Source organism: Stylophora pistillata, chromosome 2 (genome assembly GCF_964205215.1).
Source record: "Stylophora pistillata chromosome 2, jaStyPist1.2, whole genome shotgun sequence".
NCBI classification, from domain to species: domain Eukaryota; kingdom Metazoa; phylum Cnidaria; class Anthozoa; order Scleractinia; family Pocilloporidae; genus Stylophora; species Stylophora pistillata.
This window is the reverse complement of record NC_142520.1, coordinates 53,419,963-53,442,331: the sequence shown is the minus strand read 5'-3', so window position 1 is coordinate 53,442,331 and position 22,369 is coordinate 53,419,963. Positions and strand designations below refer to the sequence as shown.

The following is a 22,369-nucleotide window of genomic DNA, read 5'->3' as shown; positions in this document are numbered from 1 at the left end:
TGATGATGCGTGTACGTGAATGCGGCCTTACCCTCAACTTAGAAAAGTGCCAATTCTCCATGAGTCAGTTGATATTCATGGGCCATGTCCTGTCAAGTCGAGGAATGGGTGTGGCCGCTGACAAAGTGAAGGCAGTAGTCGAAGCAAGAGAACCAGAATCGGTTTCAGAAGTCAGGTCATTCTTAGGTCTAGTAAATTACAGTGGGAGGTTTATTCCAAATCTTGCGACACTGTCAGAGCCACTGCGAAGACTGACAAAGAAGGATATTGTGTTCCAATGGGGATCAGAGCAAGCTGCAGCATTTCAGAAGCTGAAAAATGAACTGGCTCGAGCAGAGGTTCTTGGATATTACGACAAAGATGCTGAGACTCGTGTAATCACTGATGCAAGTCCTGTGGGTTTGGGCGCCGTTCTTGCTCAGAAGCAGCAAGGAGAGTTCAGGGTCATTATGTATGCTAGTCGAAGTCTAACGGATACAGAACGCAGATACAGCCAGACAGAGCGCGAGGCGCTGGCGATTGTATGGGCTTGTGAACGGTTCCACACTTACCTATATGGGATCAAGTTTCACCTTGTAACTGATCACAAGCCCTTGGAATGTTTGTACTCAAAAAAGTCGAGACCCCCTGCCCGCATTGAGCGCTGGGTACTGCGGTTGCAAGTTTTTGATTACACCATTGAATACAAGCCTGGTAGCGAGAACATAGCAGATTCCCTGTCTCGACTAATCTGCTACCACAGTCTGGACGAGGAGAAAACGAGGAATGTTGCAGAAGAATATGTACGGTTTATAGCCGAGACAGCCACCCCAAACGCCATGACAACACGAGAAGTAGAGGAACATTCCCATCGTGATGCTGAACTGAGTGAAGTAAGGCGATGCATTCGTGAAGGTGTCTGGAACAACAAAGAATGTGTTAAATATATTCCAGTAAAAGACGAACTGTGTGCCATCGGCAAAGTTGTTTTGCGTGGAACTCGCATTGTTATTTCCCAAACTCTGAGACAGCAAGTACTAGCTATTGCACACGAAGGACATGTTGGAATTGTTGCTACGAAACTGAGACTGAGGACTAAAGTGTGGTGGCCCGGTATCGACAAAGACACTGAACAATATGTAAGGTCGTGTCATGGATGTCAATTAGTTGGACAAGCAACTCCACTGGAGCCTTTGATGCCTACTGAGCTGCCGCTTGGCAAATGGCAGGACTTATCCTTGGATCTCCTCGGACCGATGCCAACAGGAGAGTACCTGCTTGTTGTCATTGACTATTATTCTAGGTACTACGAAGTGGAGATCTTGATGTCAGTTACTGCATCCCAGATTATCTCACGCCTCGAGACGATATTCGCTGTTCATGGCCTGCCAGTAACCATAACGAGCGACAACGGACCACAATTCCGGTGTGAAGAGTTTGAGCATTTTCTTGTTGATAATGGTATCTTACACCGCAAGGTTACGCCACAATGGGCACTGGCAAATGGCGAAGTAGAGCGTCAAAACCGAAGCCTACTCAAAAGCATGAGTATTGCACAAGCAGAAGGAAAAAATTGGAGGAAAGAGCTCGTTCATTACCTCGCTACATACAGAACAACGCCGCACACCGTCACAGGAGTTTCCCCTGCGGAGTTATTATTTGGTCGAAAGATCCGCACAAAGATGCCTGAGTTGCGCGAAACTACCGTAAATGATGATGAGCTACGAGATCGCGACTGGGAAAAGAAAATAAAAGCAAAGATATATGCAGAGGAACGAAGGGGTGCTCAACCCAATGAACTTCAGACTGGTGAGCAAGCGCTTCTAAAGAAGAAAAAGTGAAACAAGTTGTCAACCAAATTTGAAAGTGAGCCTTAAGAAATCATTGAAAAGAAGGGCAATAGTGTTGTGGTACAGTCACCTGAGAAAGTTCAATACCAGAGGAACGTCACAGAAGTAAAGAAGTTTACCCCCAGAGATGAACAATGTGTTGACAGTGATCATCAGTTTGAGTTACAAGAGGACAATGAATTAGAGCAGAGGCCGCAACGGGATAGGTATCCCCCAGATCGCTATGGTGAATGGGAGTAACCCAGAAAGAAAACTGACATGATAGTAGCCTCTTACAGGTTTGAACCTTGTTGTGATTAAAAAAAAAAAAAAAAGAAAAAAAAAGGGAAACAGCGCGAACAATGGAGATAAAGACATGAGCTATGTAAAGCAAAAAAAAAAAAAAAAAAAAAAACTTTGGACATAGTTGCAGTTGTGTTGATCGAATGATCTAGTTTAAGATTAAGTTTTTCTTTTTTCTGTTAAGAAAAAAAGGATGTTGTGTCGGTCACATGACCGGAGGATGTAATGACACGTGGAGCGACGAGCGAGAGAGGTCGATTGAATTCGTTTGTTATTAGTTATCTTATATGTGATTAAAGAGACGTAGTTACGGACAGAATACAACATGTTAGAACCTTGTTTATTTGTTAGAATCTTGTTTATGTTTTAACTTTTTTTTCAAGAAGAGGAGATGTCACGTTGGGACGTCATGCGTGACACGGATGCTCTATGACATTATCACATAACGGCTCGCACGTGGTTTTTGTTTTGCTTTTTCGACTCGTATCTTTTGATAGTGTCTTTACCTTTTCTTTACAGCCGCTGGGGATTGCAGTCTTTAAAAAATGTACAGTAACGAGGATTAACACTTTATTGCGAGTACTTTTGGTGCATTTCAACGGAGCAAATTAGGGTAGTTTTTCCAAGTCATAGATCGCAGTGAACGTCTATGGGATATGTCGTTTAAGTCTGCTTTAGAGGTACTCCTGGAGTCCATTTCATTTGTTATAATAGTCTTACCTAGTAGATCTTCTTTTATTGTGTTGTATGTTATCATTTTTATTACGTTCGGCGTAGATGATGTTTTTGCCCTTCGACTGAGTGTCCCGGCAGAAAATTGACGAAAACTTAGTTTTGGTATTTTGCCCCAACTCAAAATATGTTAAGCGAATACTTTATTTATCCCTTTTCCGAGCCATGCAAGTTCCTTAACCAGAAAAAATGCGTGCTTTTCGCCGCAAATATTTCTTTTAAACGTATTTGCGGTCGAAAATGACGTGTACGTTTCAGTTCTTCAGCGGAGTGTTCGAACGACCCCAAAGTACTGTTTAGTACACTTGTAGTAATGGAACTTCACTTACTTGCAAAGAGAAGTAAATATTTATTTAATATATTTCTGAAGCTGAATATGGGATTTGAAATAATTTAACCAGCATACATGTTCTTGGAATCTGTTGTAAACCTTGCATTTCACTCATAATGTGTATGCCTGAGACCATGTTTTTTGCTACTTATTTCACTAAATGAATGAAACACCTGCTGAGCAACTTACTTGGAAAATGTAGAACAATTATAATTTTCGATACATACAGTAGCTGTATAAGGTCTAAAGTTAAGTTTTCAGAGTTTACTTTAGACCTAGTACAGCTATGTTTGATCCCTTCAACTGCATTTCCCAGTCTCTCGCTACCATCCTTTCAATGTATTGCAAAAAATTGCGGGCATTTCCAGAAGAGCTCGAGGCTATAATGCCTCCTTGGTGGCCATGTCTGTGACTTTCAAAGAGGCAAATACTTGCATTCCTGAAGCATAACACCATTGTCTTGTCTGGGGGCACAATCAGGACTGCAGCAAATGTTGGATGCTGGCAATGGTAGCTTGTAAGATAAGATTCAATGTCTTCAACAGTGAAAAAACCCAAGTCTGCAATTAGTTCAATTTTCTGAAATTCTTCATTGTTGTACTGAAGGACCTCTTTGACTTCCAGGTTTGGTTGTTGCACAGGCACATGAAACAAGCTGTAAATATGGTTCCCCTTGAGAATTAGCTGGCTGTAGAGAGGAATTACCTGTGATAGATCTTGAAGTTGTTGAGGAATGAAAATTTTACCTTCAAGAAAATGGCATCCAGTTAGCATAGCAATAACTGTACAGGCATTACTTCCAATCAGACTCCCTGCTATGGTTGATTGGCAAATATTTGGAGGCAAGAGCCACTCAGTCACATCCACATGCTTGTTTGTTGTTACAGTTATTTGGTATGCTGGAGCTGGTGGAGTGTCTCTCCGTGTGTGGTTTTCCCTGTGCCATGAACAGTTGCATCTCGAGAAACTATTGCCTGAATTTACTGTGCAGACATTGTTGGGACAAAAATCACATTTAACCTGTGAACTGTTTGATCTTTTGTATCCACGAACAGGATGGTGGCATTTTCTGCAGTGTGGAGGGACCTTAGTAGTTGTTTTTCTGGTGTTGGAAGCAGCTTTTGTGAGTCTTTGGTTATTGCTGGAAATTGGGAATGGTTGTGAAGTTGGATTAAGACTTGCAATTTCATGATTAAGCTGTCTTATAGTATTTTCCAATTCATCTTGCTCCATTTCTCTTGCAGTTGTAGTTTCAGTGGGTGAATCTAACCCTGAATCAGATCTTTCATTTTCCTTGCCCTTGCTCACAGCTGGTACTTCAGTGCTTGAATTAGGATTAAGAATTGCTTGTTTTGCAGTTTGACCAAGTTCTTGAACTTTCTTTTTCAGGAAGTCTTTACATAAGGGACATGAATTTAAGCCATTTAAACAGGTATTGTGGAAGGAATGAAAGCAACCTGTTAAAACTTTCCAGTCATCATTTTGGCCAGACATACATTCAGTTAAGTCACATTGCTTAGCTGCATCAGGTTTAACGTTACCTTGATACCCAAGAGGTAAAGAAGTACTGTTGATGGGATAGTTGGCACAGATTTCTGGAAATTTTACTTGAGAAGTTGTATTTCCATTTGACGAGAGTGAGCTTTGTCCTTGTGTTGAAGCAATTCTTCTTAACATAGAACTAAGTACTTGAGCACATTTGACTTTGAGAAACTGTAGTTGGTTCTGGGAAAATGAAAACTGTGATGGTGATGTGAAAGCTGATCTGAAGGTAGCTTGTTGTTCCTTTGATTCAAAAACTTGTTTGGCTTTATTTCTTAATTCATCGGCACTGTCAGAGGGCTTTGTTTGGGCATGTAGAATGCTGTGGGTATTTTCAACAGGATACTCATCAAAAATTGTTATGTAGTTACAAAGAAGTTTATAAAGTTGGGGTGAATGCTTTCCCCAGTGTGAGCACATGTTAAGCCAGACAAGTGGAGCTTTCTTGTAAGACAGGTGAACATAATCCATATTCGAATCATCGCTCTGAAGTATTCTGAGAAATTATTAAGTTTAAAAGAAATGCTGTAAATAGAAAGAACTAAGGGTATGTAGTTGTCCAAAAGATTAAAAAGTGTTTGATACTCCGGATCTTTAAATCGCCAAAACTTTTTCATCACAGATTCTCGTATTAATGTCCATCCTCCGTAAGCAATTTCTAAGAGCCAGCTGATCCTCCACGGTTTTGGATTGTCTGCCAGTTTTGATTGAGTAAAAATGCTATCATACACTGTTTTGAAAAATGGATGGAAGGAAGTAACAATGTGTTCTCTACTGTTCAAGGATATGTGGAGAGTACCTATCATTGGAATCACAGAGAGAATGGAGGGCTGAGAAGACAAGTTTGATGGCAAACTTTGCTCATTGTCAGAATCAGTGAAGGATGGATAAGAATATGCAGAATGATCTGATGCAGCTTAAATGTTTTCACAGTTGTCTTGATGAGGTTGCTGACAACTGATAAACTTCTTCACACACTGATATATTATTTGGCAGCAGAAAAATTGACATGGCCAATCACCAGGCTGAAAAATAATGAACTGTTTTGCATAATCACCCAAACCAGCACTAAGTGCTATGTTATATGCTGTATTAAAGTCCTCTTTGGACTTAAGTTGTAACTCCACAAAGTCAACGAGATGTAGCTCATCCATTTTTCTCATTGTTTTCACATTGTCATTTCCCGAATACTGATTGGTGTTGAGTCGCTGGCATTGAAGTTCTGGGTTGAAAAAAGCCTCGGTAATCCAGTTTTGCATTACAGAAGCATATGAACTGCTCATGTTTTGCATAGATGATGCAGATGTTATAATTTGTAGGCATGTGTTTATACTGATGCCATTTACATCATGCATGATACCGGCCTGCAGCACACTTACAGCAGGTACGTTCTTAAAAGCTTTAACGACTATTGTACACATTGACTTTGTTTCAGATGCCTTATCTCTCTTTGGTCTTCGTTTGGTGTGAATTGAGGTGAAATCATCTATAATCAGGACTAAAAGCCACTTGTTTTCAATGGCATCTTGATTGAAATGTTTGAATGATTTTCAGACAACAATTTAGCAGTGGTGTTCACTTTCCTTCAAGCATTGTTGTGAGGCAAAGGTCAAAACTAGGCTTACATTCATCAAAAGCCAGTTTACGAAGCTCCGTACACAGGCAACCTTAAAATAATACTGCAACTATTGGTTCAATTTATTAGTTATTTCTTTGAACAGTGAACTATAGACTCTGAATGAATAATGCTTGTACATGTATGTAAGCTTGCTATTGTGTACTATTGTTTGTACCATTTTAGGGTTTAGTAAAATTATACGTTTGGATTTTTATTCAAATGTATCTTTATTTATTTGTTTATTTCTTTGTTTTATCAGTTACTTTGAAGCTAATTCATCTGACTGAGCCTCCTCCATCAGTATTTCTTTATTTGAAATTATAACTTTGGAGACTGATGCATGGCTGGAAGGTTACTTCAAATTGCATACCAGAAGTAAATTGTCTGCCTTTCTGTTGACTGATTAATTTCCACTACTCCCCTGCTACTTATCAAAGAGGGCAAGTGATATGAGACAGCATCGGTTTGGTTGTGTGTGTGTGTGTGGGGGGGGGGGGGGGGCATTCACCAGGGGTAGGAGGTTGTGTTATACTAGAGTTTGGGAGCAAATCTAGCCAAATAATTATTAAATTTCAGAGGCTTGAAATTGTTTATTTCTTGCTCAAAATTACACTTCCCCTGGGAGCAACTATGGTTGTAAGTTTCTTCTAGCTGGGTTGTTGTTTATACATTATTTAGTTTTGAAGACCTTTTATCTCGAAATTTAAATTGATCCTTTACTGAAAAGGTTCCTGGCATCACAGTTTTGTTTATTATTAAAGATGGTGTCTACACTCAACTAATTAATTACACTACTGATTACAGATGAAAGTAAATTCAAAGGTAGACCAAGCAAGCGATTTTACTTACTTTGCGACAAAATCTTCAAATTTTCCTCCATTTTAAAAAAGGTCTCCTTTGGTATAACTACCATCTCCCTAGCATTATCTGCACTAGCTAAGACACTAGCTACACACTCAGAACCTGACACTGACATGACTGGTCCTTTTCTCTTCGGAACTCGTCCGGGTTGGTTGAGATTCGACTGAACATACTTTGAACAAATGATAAATACCAAATTTTAGAAGGATTCTACTCTTCAAGCCCACTGAAAATGTTTGTTTTACATTTTCGTTGACTTGTTTACAAACTAAGTTTGGCAATATCAATGAAAAGATAACACTTCTGTGGCTCTGGCTGCACGGGGCAGCATTCAATCTTTATTTCAGCATCACAACTGTAGGTGATTTAAGAGAAATTAAACGCGAGAAAACACTAACGCGATGAAATGTCTTCCCATTGCTTCTGCACTGTTGGAGAGCCTTTCTGCAGGCTTCACAAATGTCTCCCGATGTTGTCTCGAGGAAACCAAAATAAGCTTCTAAGTCGGCGTTTGACTACCTGTGTACACCACGAAATGGAGTTTTCTGAGACTTGTTCCCGCAAATTATACACCCATGCTTCGAGCTTTTACACTTTCTGTCACGTTTACGATAAAAATTAGTGCACACACTTGCAATCGAAAAACAATTTTGCTTGCACCGCCATTGCACACAACTTCGTGTCAGTTAAGAAAAGCTGGAGTCTGTGAGGGCGCGCACCAGCGGCTAAACTCATCGAAACTCAAATCATGTGCATGCGCAGACAGAATGCTTCTCTGCTTACTGGGTGCAGCTTTCAATTTAAGCTTGAGAGTCACCGAGCACAGTTTATAACAGATTTCGCCGCCGTTTCCTGCCAAGTTTACCCTCTTTTCAGGTAAGAGATTTGTAGTTTGGATCCTCGCTTGTACTAAGCATGATAAGCGATACCGTTTGTATGCAGCATTCCTCAGTGAGGGGCTTATAGTGTTCTTTCACATTCAAGATGTTCTTTACGATAATTCGAAAGTGCGATCATCGATTTGTCTTCTGTTTCAGAGGCTTTGAAGTAAAAATATCAGGTTAACAGGCAAAGGAAAGAGCTGATCATAAAATAAGATTTTCTGTTTAAGGGGAAGCTTTTGGGGGGAGATTCCGTTAGAGTTTCGAGGAAATATGCAAGTCAAAGATTAAATACTTGCATTATCATCGGGCGTCTCAGATCCGAATACTTTGGTAAATTTACACTCCACGGTTCAAAATGTTTTTCGAGGTAACCTGTTTGAATTGATGTTGTTAATCTCATTGATTTCCATGGTATTTACCTGATTTCAACATAAAGATGTTTGGTTTCAATGGTCGAGCGCAAGCAAATATTTGATATTCAGGAATTTCTCAGATGCATGATCACATGATTTAGAATAACCTTTAGCACAAGTGAGCTATTTAATGACTAAGAAATTGCTCTTCCCCTACGCGTTCGTGGAAATCGAAATCTTCAAAAAATTAGGGAAAGCTCTTTAAATATCACTCCCATTTTATTGAGAAATTGCTGGATTACGTGAAGGGCGAAAAATACGATTGCTTTTTTTTTAGAAACCTTTTAAACTTTATATTTTTTAACAGTTTCCTAGTTTTCAAATTTTTTTTTTCTTTTTTTTTTATAGTTGGTGTGATACCCCTCAAGGTGTTACCAACTTTAATAAAATTATGTAGATGTAGATGAACTCAGATATTTGTTATTCACTAACAATCTTTGTTGATACAACAATGAAACCACAGCATACGTGTAATATGCATTTTAAGCCAAAAAATTTCAATTCCAGTATTTGGCCAGTTGTCTCTTGTTTATGAAAACAACAAATACTTCCCTGTTCCTACTCAAGGGCTTTGATTATTATAGTTTAGACTCACCACAACAAATCTGACTAGTTGAGTGCATTCGTACAATATCCAATAATGTGAAGTTCACGCAATAAAATGCACAGCCAATTGGCTCGAAATTAACCACTTTCATGCGGACTCAATTAGTATCAAAGTAGTCTACTAACTAAACCCATCCTTAAATCTACTCGTCAACGCGTGGTTGCATGACATGTGAGAAGCATTGTGATGTAAATCGAACCTCGCTTGTGAGTTAGGGAGTGTCTACTAGCAGCCGAACAGCTAAATAGTTCACCGTCTGTCTTTGATTTCGTCATAATTCGCCGCACTTGTTGTTCACTTTGCTGAGACATAAGTATTATGTTCAACACAGATGAGAATTTAGCCTATTTGTGTAAAGCGTAGCCTCACTAGACTCCTGAAATGCGAACAAAGATAATACAACTGAAGTCATTTCCCCTCAAGTGTTTTTGCCGTCATTTCCCGTCAGGTTAATCTAATTCTCTGGTATCTCCAATACTCTTTCTTTCCCTTTGTATTCTAAGTTTGCTGGGTTCTGATCTGTTGTTCATACTTTAACGACACTCGTCAAATGCAGAGCACTTTCGTCATACGATCTTGCAGGAATCAGTCAATGTTCTGTAACAGACGAGTTAAAGTAGAAACTCCAAGCAACAGCAAGAGGAAAACAGTGATTTTAAGTTATGATAGCAATATAACGGAACAATATTGGAATTGGAATGCACCAGAGAAACTGTTTCTGATCGTGTTGACGTCAGTTAGGTGTAATCGTTATCTGTCTTGTAGTTGTTGGGCGTCGATTAGTATTCACAACAAGTAATGAGAGCATTTAAACTGATAACAAAATTTTCGCTTGATTTCCCGGATTGTACTTCATTTAATTTTATCAGATACAAGTTAGAAATGTATTCGCAACCGCCAAGGTCTTTAAAGTAACTAAGTGTTGGCATGATTATATGATCTTCATGCCGTTATAATGTCACTTAGTATTTGATACTTGCTTGCTTTCTGCTTTGGTAATTCACAAGTGAAAAGGTATGTCAAAGTCTTAGAAACTCTTGAACTCAGTCATTTTTGATTTATTAACAATCTTTTGTTGTATAAGATGTAGAAACCACAGCATACTTGAATGTGCATTTCAAGCCAAAAAATTGTGATTCCAGTATTTAGCCTGTTGTTTCTTGTTTGCGAAAGCAACAAATACTTCCCTGTTTGTGTTCAATATCTTTGATTATTATACATTGGACTTACTATGAAAAACCTGTTTGCTTAGAGCTTTCAATCAACATACCATAGTGTGTAAACTTGACATGATAAATGCAATATTCCCAGTGAGTGTTGAATTTATTTATTTATTAATTTTTTTTAATTAACCCATTAATGGCCGCAGCTTTTGTGGAAAACTGTGTTTTGAAGCTAGTCCAGCAGATTTCGGGTCACTGTTGGGGTTTTAAAGGCTCGAACTTACCAAAAACCACTTGACAGCTCGTGCACTCGACGGCTTTTCGATCCAAATGCAAAATGGCGGCCTGAAAATCTCGGGCACGCACAGAGAGCAAAATTTCGACATAGTTTTTGGGTTGAAAAGTCATGCCCCACTTACGACTTCTACTTTTCTCTCTTTCTCCTGCCCTTTTTTTCCCCTCTCCTTGCCTAAAGTTTCTCCTCACTTGCTGGAAATTGAGTAGGCTTCATTTTGGTGTAGAGATTTTTCAGAAACTACTCATTATTTTCAAAGCACATGCTCGGAAAGGTAGGTGGGTAGTGAAAGACGATCTCCGTGCAGATTTTCCAGTCAAAGTGACACAGTTTTTTGGCTATTTCTCCAATCTCCTCCACTCAATTGCGCTCATTCTGGTATCGTCTGCAAGATATTTTCAACCCGTTCAAGTACATGCTCGAATTCGTGCTCCAGAGTTAAAATTGATGACGTCACAGGGCGTAGAAAGGGTGTGGGTCCCCATGGGCGCATACGGGCGCACTGGACGTTAATGGGTTAAGCACATTTTTCATTGTTTTCCCCAAAATCACCTAGGCTTAAGGAGGGGATTACAATATTATAAATTTTTATCTAATTTATCCACGCACAGACAAACAGACACACAAACAACCCTTCATTGGCAATAACAATGAGTTAAACCTACAAAACTAGAGGGGTTTATTATTTAAACAATCAAATAATGGCCTCTGAGAAGCCATTAGTATTAATTATCAAACTTTGTACTTTGTGAAAAAAACCACAGTTGACCTTGTAATTTACAGACTCAATACCATACAATACAAATCTAGTTTCCTAATGCATGGCTGCTCAGTGACCATGCTTCACCTAGAATATTTGCAGCAGAGGTAGAATTAGGACATTACGTTGAGCTCAGTGTAGCTAAGAAAAAAAACAAGAAAGAGTATTTCAGTAATTCAGAGTCAAAGTTGCACTGGGAAGTATGTAGGTGATGCACAGCTATTAATTTTCAAGAGATATTCTCAAAGACAATAGAAACCCAGTCTGAGGTAGGTGTGATCAACAGATGCATGCCATGTAACAGAACAATCGTATAACTTAGTGTCAGTATTCAGAAAGAGAATTTACCAGGTTTGATCTCAAAGTGGGAAGAGATACAGAGTTTGGGACAACTAGGTGCAGACAATTCTAGCCAGTGATAATGGGTGGAGAAAAAAGACTTTTGAAATGTAGAATTTTCTACAAGGAAATTGAGTGAAGTTATCTCTTGATTTAAGACGAAAATATTTGTATCCACTTGACAGTTTAGGCGATAGCTCAGTTGAATAATGTGGAGCAAGATTCTTGACTATTTTGTAAAATTGATGCAATCTATGTAGTTCTCTCCTGATGCTGAGAGGCTTCCAAGCAAGTTCATCATGTACCTTTGTGAAGCTGGTTCCCTTCTTAGTTCTACTTTAAACATAAACAAAAAATTATTATCAGTTTTCTTTACTCTTTGTAATTAAATTGTTTATTGCATCAACCACATCATTACATGGCATAATGTGTACATCAACTTTTGCTGACCTAGATCTCATGCAAGATGTATCAAATTGAAAATTGTTGTCTCAAAAGCATCATGCTGGGTGACAAACTCTTAAAAAAAAGAAAAAAACATTAAAAAACAAAAAAAAAACAAAAATTAAACAAAAACAAGGCTCTCATTCTGTTTTTTTCGTATTCCAAACAATGAATTATGTCAGAGAGAAGGACTTATGAAATCAGTTTCTGTTAAAGAACCTGCAGGACCATCTTCTGAGTAATTTTCTGTGTCAATTGCAAATGAAAACAACTTACAGAGGATAAAATGAAATAACAGGTCTGGAAATAGCCACTTGGTTTGAATATTTTCAGCTTGGAAATCATTCATGTTTTGGTTTATATTACAACTGTTTAAGGTTATCACATCAAAACATAACCAACCATAGATTTGCACTAATGATTTCTTTCCTGTTAGATATTAACCTTTACAATAAAAGTAATCTTCATGTTGTTTTTAAAGAGTCAGGAAAACTCTGTTTTAAAATTGAAGTATTTTCTTGTTTGTAATAGCCTTGTTGTTAACATGTATAACGCAAGCAGTTGTTTATTTTTGACAAAAAAAATTATACAGTGAGACTAATGTCAATGTCAAAATGTCTGACATGAAAATAAATAACTAGAGCTTTTTACAAATAAGCAGTGTTTACTCAGAGTGTTTAAAAGAACACTGAAGGGTGGATGGCTTCCAAAGATTGTACTTAGAGGAATAAAATATAACTCATTAGTTTGGTTTAGTAGAAGTTAAATTATAAACCTCTTTTTTTCCATTTTTGGTTCAATGGTTATAATGCCAAAGCAAGTTAGTTTAAGTTACTCACCTTTAATGACAGCTTTTATTTTTGTTGTGACAGTTTCCCATGAATGAAATGGAATTTCTTTCTAAAGAAGAGTTAAGAAGAAAGATGTTAACATCTTTCGGAGGAAAGAGTTTAGATCTCAGTGAGCAAAGTTTGCATGAATTGCCTGCAGCTTTGTTTGAATTGACTGAGTTGGAGGAACTTGACCTGTCAAAGAATAAACTTACAACAGTACCTGAAAATCTTGGAAAACTAAAGAATCTTACGAGTCTTGATGTGAGAGCAAATCAGCTGTCTATATTCCCTACAAGTTTGACTCAGATGAAGAAACTCAGAGCGCTGGACATCTCATATAACAAACTAACCAGCATCCCTGATGGTATTGGGGAGATGGTGGAGCTGGTGAGACTGGGGCTGAGTCACAACCAGTTGACTGTGTTGAGTCCAGCTATAAAACAGCTGAAGAAACTTGGACTGCTGGACATCTCATACAACAATCTAACCACCATCCCTGATGCTATTGGGGAGATGGTGGAGCTGGAGATGCTGGTGCTGAGTTTCAACCAGTTGACTGTGTTGAGTCCAGCTATAAAACAGCTGAAGAAACTCAGATGGCTGAACATCTCATCTAACAATCTAACCAGCATCCCTGATGCTATTGGGGAGATGGTGGAGCTGGAGGAACTGTGGCTGAGTAACAACCAGTTGACTGTGTTGAGTCCAGCTATAAAACAGCTGAAGAAACTCAGACGGCTGTACATCTTATGTAACAATCTAACCAGCATCCCTGATGCTATTGGGGAGATGGTGGAGCTGGAGGAACTGTGGCTGAGTGGCAACCAGTTGACTGTGTTGAGTCCAGCTATAAAACAGCTGAAGAAAGTCAGACTGCTGTACCTCTTACATAACAATCTAACCAGCATCCCTGATGCTATTGGGGAGATGGTGGAGCTGGAGAAACTGGATCTGAGTTACAATCAGTTGACTGTGTTGAGTCCAGCTATAAAACAGCTGAAGAAACTCAATGTTTTGTCTGTGGGAGGGAATCCTTTTACAGTTGAAGGAATGAGAAGTGTTATGGAGCTAAAGGATAAGATTCACCCATTACATTCAGAAGTCCCAGGTGAGTAAAGGAAACTCCTCTTCACATTATTGTTGTGACATGTGCATTATTTACTAAATTGGTTCTAATGGTTGACTTGCAAGTGGTTATGCTGCTTGTTACTGATAATTACAGGCAGCTGATTATAGTTTTATAATAAATCCTGAGAAGAATAATGAAGTAAATGCTGTCACAGTTATACTGTATGATCGAACAAAGGTTGCATCACTTTGGAAATACATGACATTTGTACTGGAAGTTTTAGTTATATTTTGAAAGGTTTATTTTAACGACTTGGCTGACATTGAAATTTAAGTTGAACTACAGTGTACTATAATTTGATAGGGAATTGAGGAGGGATAAAGTTTATTACAAATCATTTTACAGTAAGGGATTATTGTAAGTTGTAATTTTTTCTTTCCAGTTGATTGGAATTTAAGAAGTTTATTGCAAACTATTTCACAGTTGTAGGAATTGCTGTTGTAATTTTTGCTTTCTGTTTATTTGATTTTAATTTTAAAAGGAAGAATTAAGTTTATTACAAATCATTTCTCATCCAGGAATATATAGTACTGTAAGTTGTAACTCCATAATTTTTGCTTTATTTTATTGGAAGTTATTAGGAATGTAACAACATTTAGCTTATCATAAAGAATTTATGGACTAATATGATTTTAAAATGAGAGTTTAGGTTATTGAGAATAAAACTTTTGTCTTAACTGGTCAGGAGTAATTCTGATAATTGTTACACCGTAATTTATGCTGTCCTTGTAATATTTTAGAATCTATCAATTGCTACGTTTTGGGAATGTGATTTTTCTTTCTGTTTTCCAAACACCATTTGGCAGAATTGACATCAATTATTGCCTTTGTTTAGTTTGATCAGTCACATTAAAATCAATTTACTCTTACTGTTTCATTTCATTGAGTCAGTTTATAATAGTCATTGTGTATGTGTTTACCTAACTCAACGATGCAAAAATTTTTACATGTATATACTAGCATAGTTTCTAACTTTATGCAGGAAGGACATGTAATTAAACTGACTTATCAGGCCTTTTTCAGATTGTGTTTGAAACTTATAAAAGCAGAAATTGCTTTTCCTTTAGGGTTACTATAATAATTACAACTTCCTCTGATTAGCCTTTTTCCTTTGGCTCAATCATGATGACTTTTTTAATTAGACCGTGTGGATAGACAAAGAGCGCAAGGACCAGCAGCACAGTTGGCTTATGTAGAGGCTTTAAAAGATGGATATGTACAAGTTTACCGTGGTCGTGTTATACTGGTTGGTCAGGATCGCGCCGGTAAAACCAGTCTGAAGAAGAGTCTTTTAGGCCTTCCATTTGACCCTAAAGAACAGAGTACTGAGGGGATTGAAGTGGATCCTTCAAAGTGTGAAATTGATGTTGACCAAGCTGTCAAGAACTGGCAGTTGACCAAGGAGAGTAAACCAGGACTGGTTGAATGTTCAAAAGATGTAGCAAAGATTGTGGTTGGCAGAATGTGTGGAGCAGATATTTCTCAATTTTTAAAGGAAGAGACAACCAAAGAAGGAGAACTGAAATTAGAAGATGAAGTTGAAGGTGTTTTCAAGTCAAAGCAGGTTTGAGAGTTTAATAAAAATGCTGAGAATTTTATAAAAGGAGATGGGAGGAAAGCAGCCGAATTAGCCTTTTGAGAAATATTTGTTTTTAAAGAGAATGAATAGGATTACAACTTGCTATTTTTTAAAATTCTTTTCTCTATGAAAATTCTAAATTTCTTACATTTAGAATTGTGTCTGAAACAGTCTCAGTTTCTTTTGGATGTTTTCACAAAAGTTTAGATATGACTAAATTTTATTTACACATCAGGTAAAAAAGAACTGCAAGTAATTTTTGTTTAAACATCTTGAATGAAGGCATACATGCAAAAATTTTACTACAAAAATGAGGGCCATTTTTTGATTTTTCCATTCTTCAATTGCTGTTCCATTGGTGTCTTCTCTTAACTTAAAGGAAATTTGAGATTTTCTTCTCCAATTGTATATAAATTTTTAGTCGTAATTATTTTTTATTCTCTGATATAATGTTTTCATAACTCTTTTTACATTTTGGCTATAAAATCCTTATAGAGGAGCTTTAATGAATGTATGTTATGCTAATGCTTATGTAACTTCAGTCTCAAAAAACATTTCTTGGTCTGAGTTGACTATCCCCAGGGTGCGAGGATTTGCTCTTCAATGTCTTATTCTATGCAATTAAGTTTCTCTCTGTCTAAAGGCTCTTACACTTGAGATGTCAGCTTCAGAACTCTCTACAGTAGCCAATTTACAACTTCAACTCAGTTGGTAAACCAAGTTATCTTGTTATACCCCCCTCACCAAAGCAGTACAACAAATTTTTTAGAAACTTGCCCCTTAAAATTATTCTAGACTGAGGTGATCATAATTGTTTACAATTTAGCAGCCTGTTCATAACGTCAAGTTTTGAATACATAATTATATACACTTAAGTGAGCATAATGTTTCATTTAATTCTCCATTCAGGTTGAGGAGGGTGAATGTTTCACAGAAATTCTTCGAAACAATGGCAATGAGCATTCTACTGAATGTAAAGATGAAAACGTGCAAGCTGAGCCTGATGTGATGATTGATGTTTCTCAACTGCCTGATACTAAGGAGCATGTTTATCAGTGGTTGGAGTATGCCAAAGGCAAACCCATCAAAAGTGCCTTACTCTCAGAAGAATCCTATGTTACAATGGATGTTTGGGACTTTGCAGGGCAGCACCTGTACTATGCCAGCCATCCTATCTTCCTATCACAGCGGGCACTATACATATTGGTGCACAATCTGAGCAAGCCTTTGGATGCCCCAGCTGGGCCCTGCGTGAGACAAGGGAGTAATGAGGTGAAATTGGAAAACCCTAACAATGAAACTAACATGGAGAATTTGCTCTCATGGTTGGCTACAGTACACAGTGTTTCCCTGGCCAATGATGACACAGATGATGATGCACAACACAAGCTGCCCTACCTGAGTCCCCCAGTGTTCATTGTTGGCACACACGCTGACAAACCAGTTGAAGACATTGCAGTAATAAAGAAACAAATTCAGAAGAGAATTTCTGGTATGGAGTATGAGAAGCAAGTGGTCAAACCCTTATTCTGCATTGACAACACTCAGAGGCCTAATTTGATGAAAAAATTTATCCAGAAGATTAGAATGCAGATAGGAAAAGATGAAACAGGTAAGGTATATGATTTCATTTTGTATCCTTGTCCATAGGTTACTTGCAGTAATTGTAGACTTAATAATTGTATAATAGCTTGTCTTTGGATGAATTTCAAGAACACTTGATTTTTAGCAATTTTTGTAACCAAAAGCGCAAGCCCATGTGGCAGATGGTTGACAAGCATTGAGCATACAATAATTATTATCTGACTTACATTGTTACAATTCAGGAGCCGTGTCATGCTTCATTATAAATTTAATTGCAATTGAATAGAGACACAGAACATTTTAGTGGGAGTTGTAGAGGTATTAAAAGATATTACCATGGCTGAATGAGTTAGGACTTGTAGTGGAAAAAAGTCAGAGTTGTTGTTCCTTTTTTTTTATACCTGCATTCTCCTTTAAGGTTTCAGGTACTCTATATTCTGAATATACTAGCAGCATCAAATACAGTCGAATTGATTTTTGCTGATGGAGCCATTAATTTCAGAGTATGGAATAATTATAGGGAACAGAAGAGCTAAAATGTGGGGATCTAAAGAGATTGTCATTTTAGCTAAGTTGTCATCCATAAAATCTCTGCAATTATACAAGTCTATGCTATCATACTATGCTCATTGTAGAATGCATGTTTCTGTGTTGCATTATGCTTTGAATTCCTTTTCTAAATAATATATCCTGCAGAGCAAGAAGGAAAAGTAGACGATATAAATGAATTACAGAACACAATCCTGAAGGTGTTGAAGCAGGAGCCTTATATGGGAGAGAAGATACCAGTGAGGTAAGTAAAAAACACAATTTATTCAGAAAAACCCCAGTTCATGCACTTCAAAATCGATTTTTTTTCCCTCAAATCAGCCATGCTAACGTTTTTAAATGGTACATGTGCAGTGTATTTAGCATAATTATATGTGCAGGTAAGTACTAAAAAATATCCTTCCACCACTAGATTAAATTGTGGGTACATCAAAATTTGCAAAAGGGTAATTCCACAGTATTTTGGACATAAAGCTTTAAGAAATAAAATTGACTAAAAGGACTATTAAGGTCTATTTCTGTACTGGTTAAATGCCAAATTTGTATAAAATGATACTTTTGAGATGTCAGCACTGTAATTTTGTGTCATAAATTATCATAAATTAACCTTGATACCAAAAAAACTGTCACGGAGGGGACATACACTAAATAAATATTGTAGATCTGTCTTGAGAAGAAATCTAATAATAACTGTCAGGACATTAAGTTGTTTACCCAGACTTCCTATGTTATTAAATTTGTTTCTTGGCTTTGTGCGGAAGAGATGTAATGCTTTGTCCAACATTGAATTGTCCCCTCTGTGACAAAAATACCCACAAAAATTATGATCTTTCTAAAATAAATGGGGATAACTGCAGAAACTTCTGTTAATTATTGAAGTATGGGCTGACAAACTCAAAAGTGGTAAAGAGTTTCTCCCACTTCTTTTTCCTTTTAATTACTTTAAAAAGATAAAAATGTCACGGAGGGGAACTTTTGTCACAGAGGGGACTTTTCTGTCACAGAGAGGACATTATTGTTACAGAGGGGACATCACTAATGAGGAAAAATTAACTGTCGCTGAAGATAAATGCAATGCAACAAACTATACTCTCCTCACTTAAAAGAGAAATTAATTTAACTATTGAGTTTAAAACTCAAGTTAATTTACGTCAAAAGTGGATGTGAGTAGAACATTTTTACAGTCAAAGAAAGAGTTGCACATTTCATAACTAATACATGAACAAAAAGTAAAGGATTCTGGGATTGTAGGCTCTGAGCATGATCACCACAGCACTGGCAGTTGCTTTAGAGCTGAAATGAGTTCTAAAGAGAGGACAAAGAAATACAGAGAAAGATTGAAAGAAAATGATGAAAATTATGAGATGGTTAAAAGAAAGATTGAGACCGAAATTTCATGTTGATCATTCTTGTCTTTTTTCCCCTTCAATTCATCAAGAACAAAAAGCACTTTTTCTATATGAGTGCAGCTGGCAGTTTTGTCAAGCCCACCCACCAAAGAGCTGTCTGTAAGATGTGGAGTGCATAGCTTGTGGCAGATAATCAGCCTAGTCCAGGGGACTGGTCCTTTCATGTAAACAGTTCTAATGATATACAGCAACAAGAAACAGATTATGATTGTGGTGTGTTTGTTTGCATGTTTGCATGTTTGCATGTTTGCATGTTTGCAAGAGCCCTTGCTCTTTCCTGTCCTCTTGTCCTTAAAAAGGACATGGTGGATGTAAGGAAATCCATTATTCATGATCTCCATGTTCAACATCTCAGCCCAGTACCATCTAAGGGGGTTGAGGTGGGGATGTACTTTGCTGTAGACTATGTCACAACTTTTTACTTTGGCCGGGTGATTTCTGTGGAAGATGGCTTTGTAGAATTCAAGGTCTAACACAGCATAAGCTCTGCCACCTATCACTGGCCAAGATGAGATGACATGGACAGGGTACATTGCAGTTGTATTTTTTATGGTCCTGTGATGCTGGAAGGCAATCGCCCATTTACATTTTCAGTGCAAGGTGAAGTTGAGAAAGTGCACCTGTTTTTCAAAAAGCAGGACTAATTCTGAGCACAAGAAAGCCTGTGATAACTGCCTGTCTTTTTCAGCATTTATGAAAATGAGATTTGAGCTTTTTGGAGGTTTATTCCCTTAGAGTGTACTGGATTTTAGACTACTTTAGTATGAACTGGAGTATTGTCAACAGTTAGCTGTACAACTGTACATATACAAGTATTAAAACTTGTAAGTTGTTACCACCTCTGAATCTGTGGCACTTTTGTTCAATATTCAGCTTATATAATTATTATATTTACATCTTGCACATCATGCATGCATGCATATTTGCAGTCTACAATGCAGTTTTAAGGCTTTTTATTAAGAGAAGGAGACAGAGACACAAAACCTTTAAATATCTGAGTTGCTTACATTTTTAGTTATACATGTTAGTTTTAAAAATGTTGTATATGTTTTTGTATGCACCATTGAACCATTGGTGTTATCTTGAGTACTTTACATGAACCTAAAGTTTCCAAATAAAAACTAAAAAATGAAAAAGCACGAAGGTTTTTTTAAGAAATGTGTTGTATCATATGAACAAACAGCATGACACAACTTTCCAGCCATAAATTAAATGTCTTTAAAGGCTTGACGACACGTACAACAGCCAACCTTTTTGATGTGGTCAAGCTTTAAAGAATATCTAAACTGGGGCTGTAAACTCATATTAAGGCTGGAAAATTGGTTCAAATTGATCACTGCTGCCTATTGGACAAAAGGTCCCCTCCGTGACAGTCCCCTCCGTGACAATAACCACGAGCACTTACTGTTCCTGTACAATGTAAGAGAGGAGGAAGGCCTTTTCCATTTAAGGCAGTTTTATTGATGATTAACATCTAAATAAACTATATACTCAATTATTGTTGCTGCCGTTATACATTCACAGAAATCTGAGATTAAATTTTAACTTTCAGTTTTCATAGTTTCTCTGGTCCTCTCTGTGACAATCTAAATAATTGACTAATTCCCCCCAAATGTGGAAGAAGTCGTTTGGAAATAGTTTGATTTAAACAATCATTAGCTGTTCTATCCATCAGAAGTCCTCATTGAACTGAATTATATTAAGCTGAGGAGCTATCCATGATATTCTCGTCTGAATTGTACCCTCAGTGACATGCAAAATACTGTGGAATGACCCAAAACTATAGATTGTACAAATACACAGCAGTTGCTTCAGTGCAGACAAACAAAATTTAAATTTGTGCCATTATGACAATGTTATAATTCTAAAAGATAAGAAGATGTGATTGATATTGATTTATGATTTATTTAGCTTCGCCGACTGGCAGGGACACCGCAACAGCTTGCACCAATTACTGTGGGCCTGGTAAACCCACCCATCCCACCCCAGGGGAGGATATCCATCACACAGTAATCTCGTGCATGGGAAATTGATGTCTCCTACCCCTAACCCTACAGGAGATGGGAACTCCATTTATTCATCCCTATCTGAGAAGACTAGAATATCTAACCATTATTTGATGTTATAGAAAGGTAGCAAATTCTTCTCAATTATTTTAAGACCTGGGGGGGCTTGAACCCTCGACCTCCCGCACAGCAGTCCAGCGCTCTATCCATTGAGCTAAGCGGGATTAGTTAGGCACAGTTCTTGGAATTGACTTTGTATGTTGCTAAAAATAATCATGTCTGTTTTAGTTGCAGATAGTATGAGGCAATTCATGTATTAGCACTTGAGGACTTTAAACACTAGCATGCATGTCTGACTGAATTTAAGACCCAATTTTATGCCATATAATACATTGTAGGTATTTTGTTGCTTTCAAGGTGGTTTCTGTTTGAAAAAGTGATTGAAGCTTTGGTGGCTAAACAGATTTATTACAGAAATCTGCAACAACTTGAGCACTATGCAAGGAAAGAGTGTTTCATGGAAGATGTAAAAGAGTTTGACTCCATGATCAGTTTTTACCATGGCCTGGGGATGATAATCAAGCACCGCAGCACAGTTGTACTGAAGGCTCAGTGGTTGATTGATCTGTTTAAACAGCTGATAACCATACCACCTTTCAATAAACAGGTAGAAAATAAATTTCTGTTTTGAGAAAGGCTACTTACCGCATTGACACTTACGTGTAACATGTACTGACGAAAAGTCAAAATTTTGGAGAAACCAAGAAGGCAAACACGATGCGCAGTAAATTTTTAAAAATCAGCTTTTCCAAAAAACAAGCTCAGCTTCTCCAAAAAACAAGCTCTAGTGAAAGAGGACTAATTAAAGAACTTATTTCCGGCGAAAAATGCGGTAGGTGCATTTTACGTTTTAACTCAAAAATCAAGATGAAAGATAAAGTCGCTAAATATTTTCTTATGTGTGAAAATGGGCATGTGGATCATATTTCATAAGGGAATATCCAAATTTGTCCGTAAGTGAAGAGATCTCAAGTTCCATGGAATCTATCAATAGGAAGCAAGACTAAAATGGCCAAGAAATATTTCGGGACGTCAGATTTATTCAAAACAGTTTTTGATTTGCTGTTATAAGCGAAAAATGTACGAATTTCTTACGTGTACAAAGCCAACGCGGTAAAAT

The 22,369-nt window shown here is 37.5% G+C and overlaps 3 protein-coding genes across 2 annotated transcripts in view; 1 reads left to right on the top strand and 2 right to left on the bottom strand.

Annotated features, from left to right (window-relative positions):
• LOC148740330 (uncharacterized) overlaps positions 1 to 22,369 on the bottom strand; it is a 191,029-nt gene that overhangs the window by 45,190 nt on the left and 123,470 nt on the right.
• LOC148740337 (uncharacterized) overlaps positions 1 to 22,369 on the top strand; it is a 129,723-nt gene that overhangs the window by 79,548 nt on the left and 27,806 nt on the right. The gene's annotated exons all lie outside the window — the stretch shown is intronic.
• Positions 3,204 to 5,150, bottom strand: LOC148740338 (uncharacterized). The gene has a single exon (XM_088750529.1). It carries the CDS (start codon positions 5,134 to 5,136, stop codon positions 3,439 to 3,441), a length of 1,698 nt encoding a protein of 565 aa, XP_088606655.1. The 5' UTR covers positions 5,137 to 5,150; the 3' UTR covers positions 3,204 to 3,438.

Coding starts and splice junctions, on each gene's coding strand:
- LOC148740338 (XM_088750529.1), bottom strand. CDS start 5,136: ATGTGCTCACACTGGGGAAAGCATTCACCCCAACTTTATAAACTTCTT.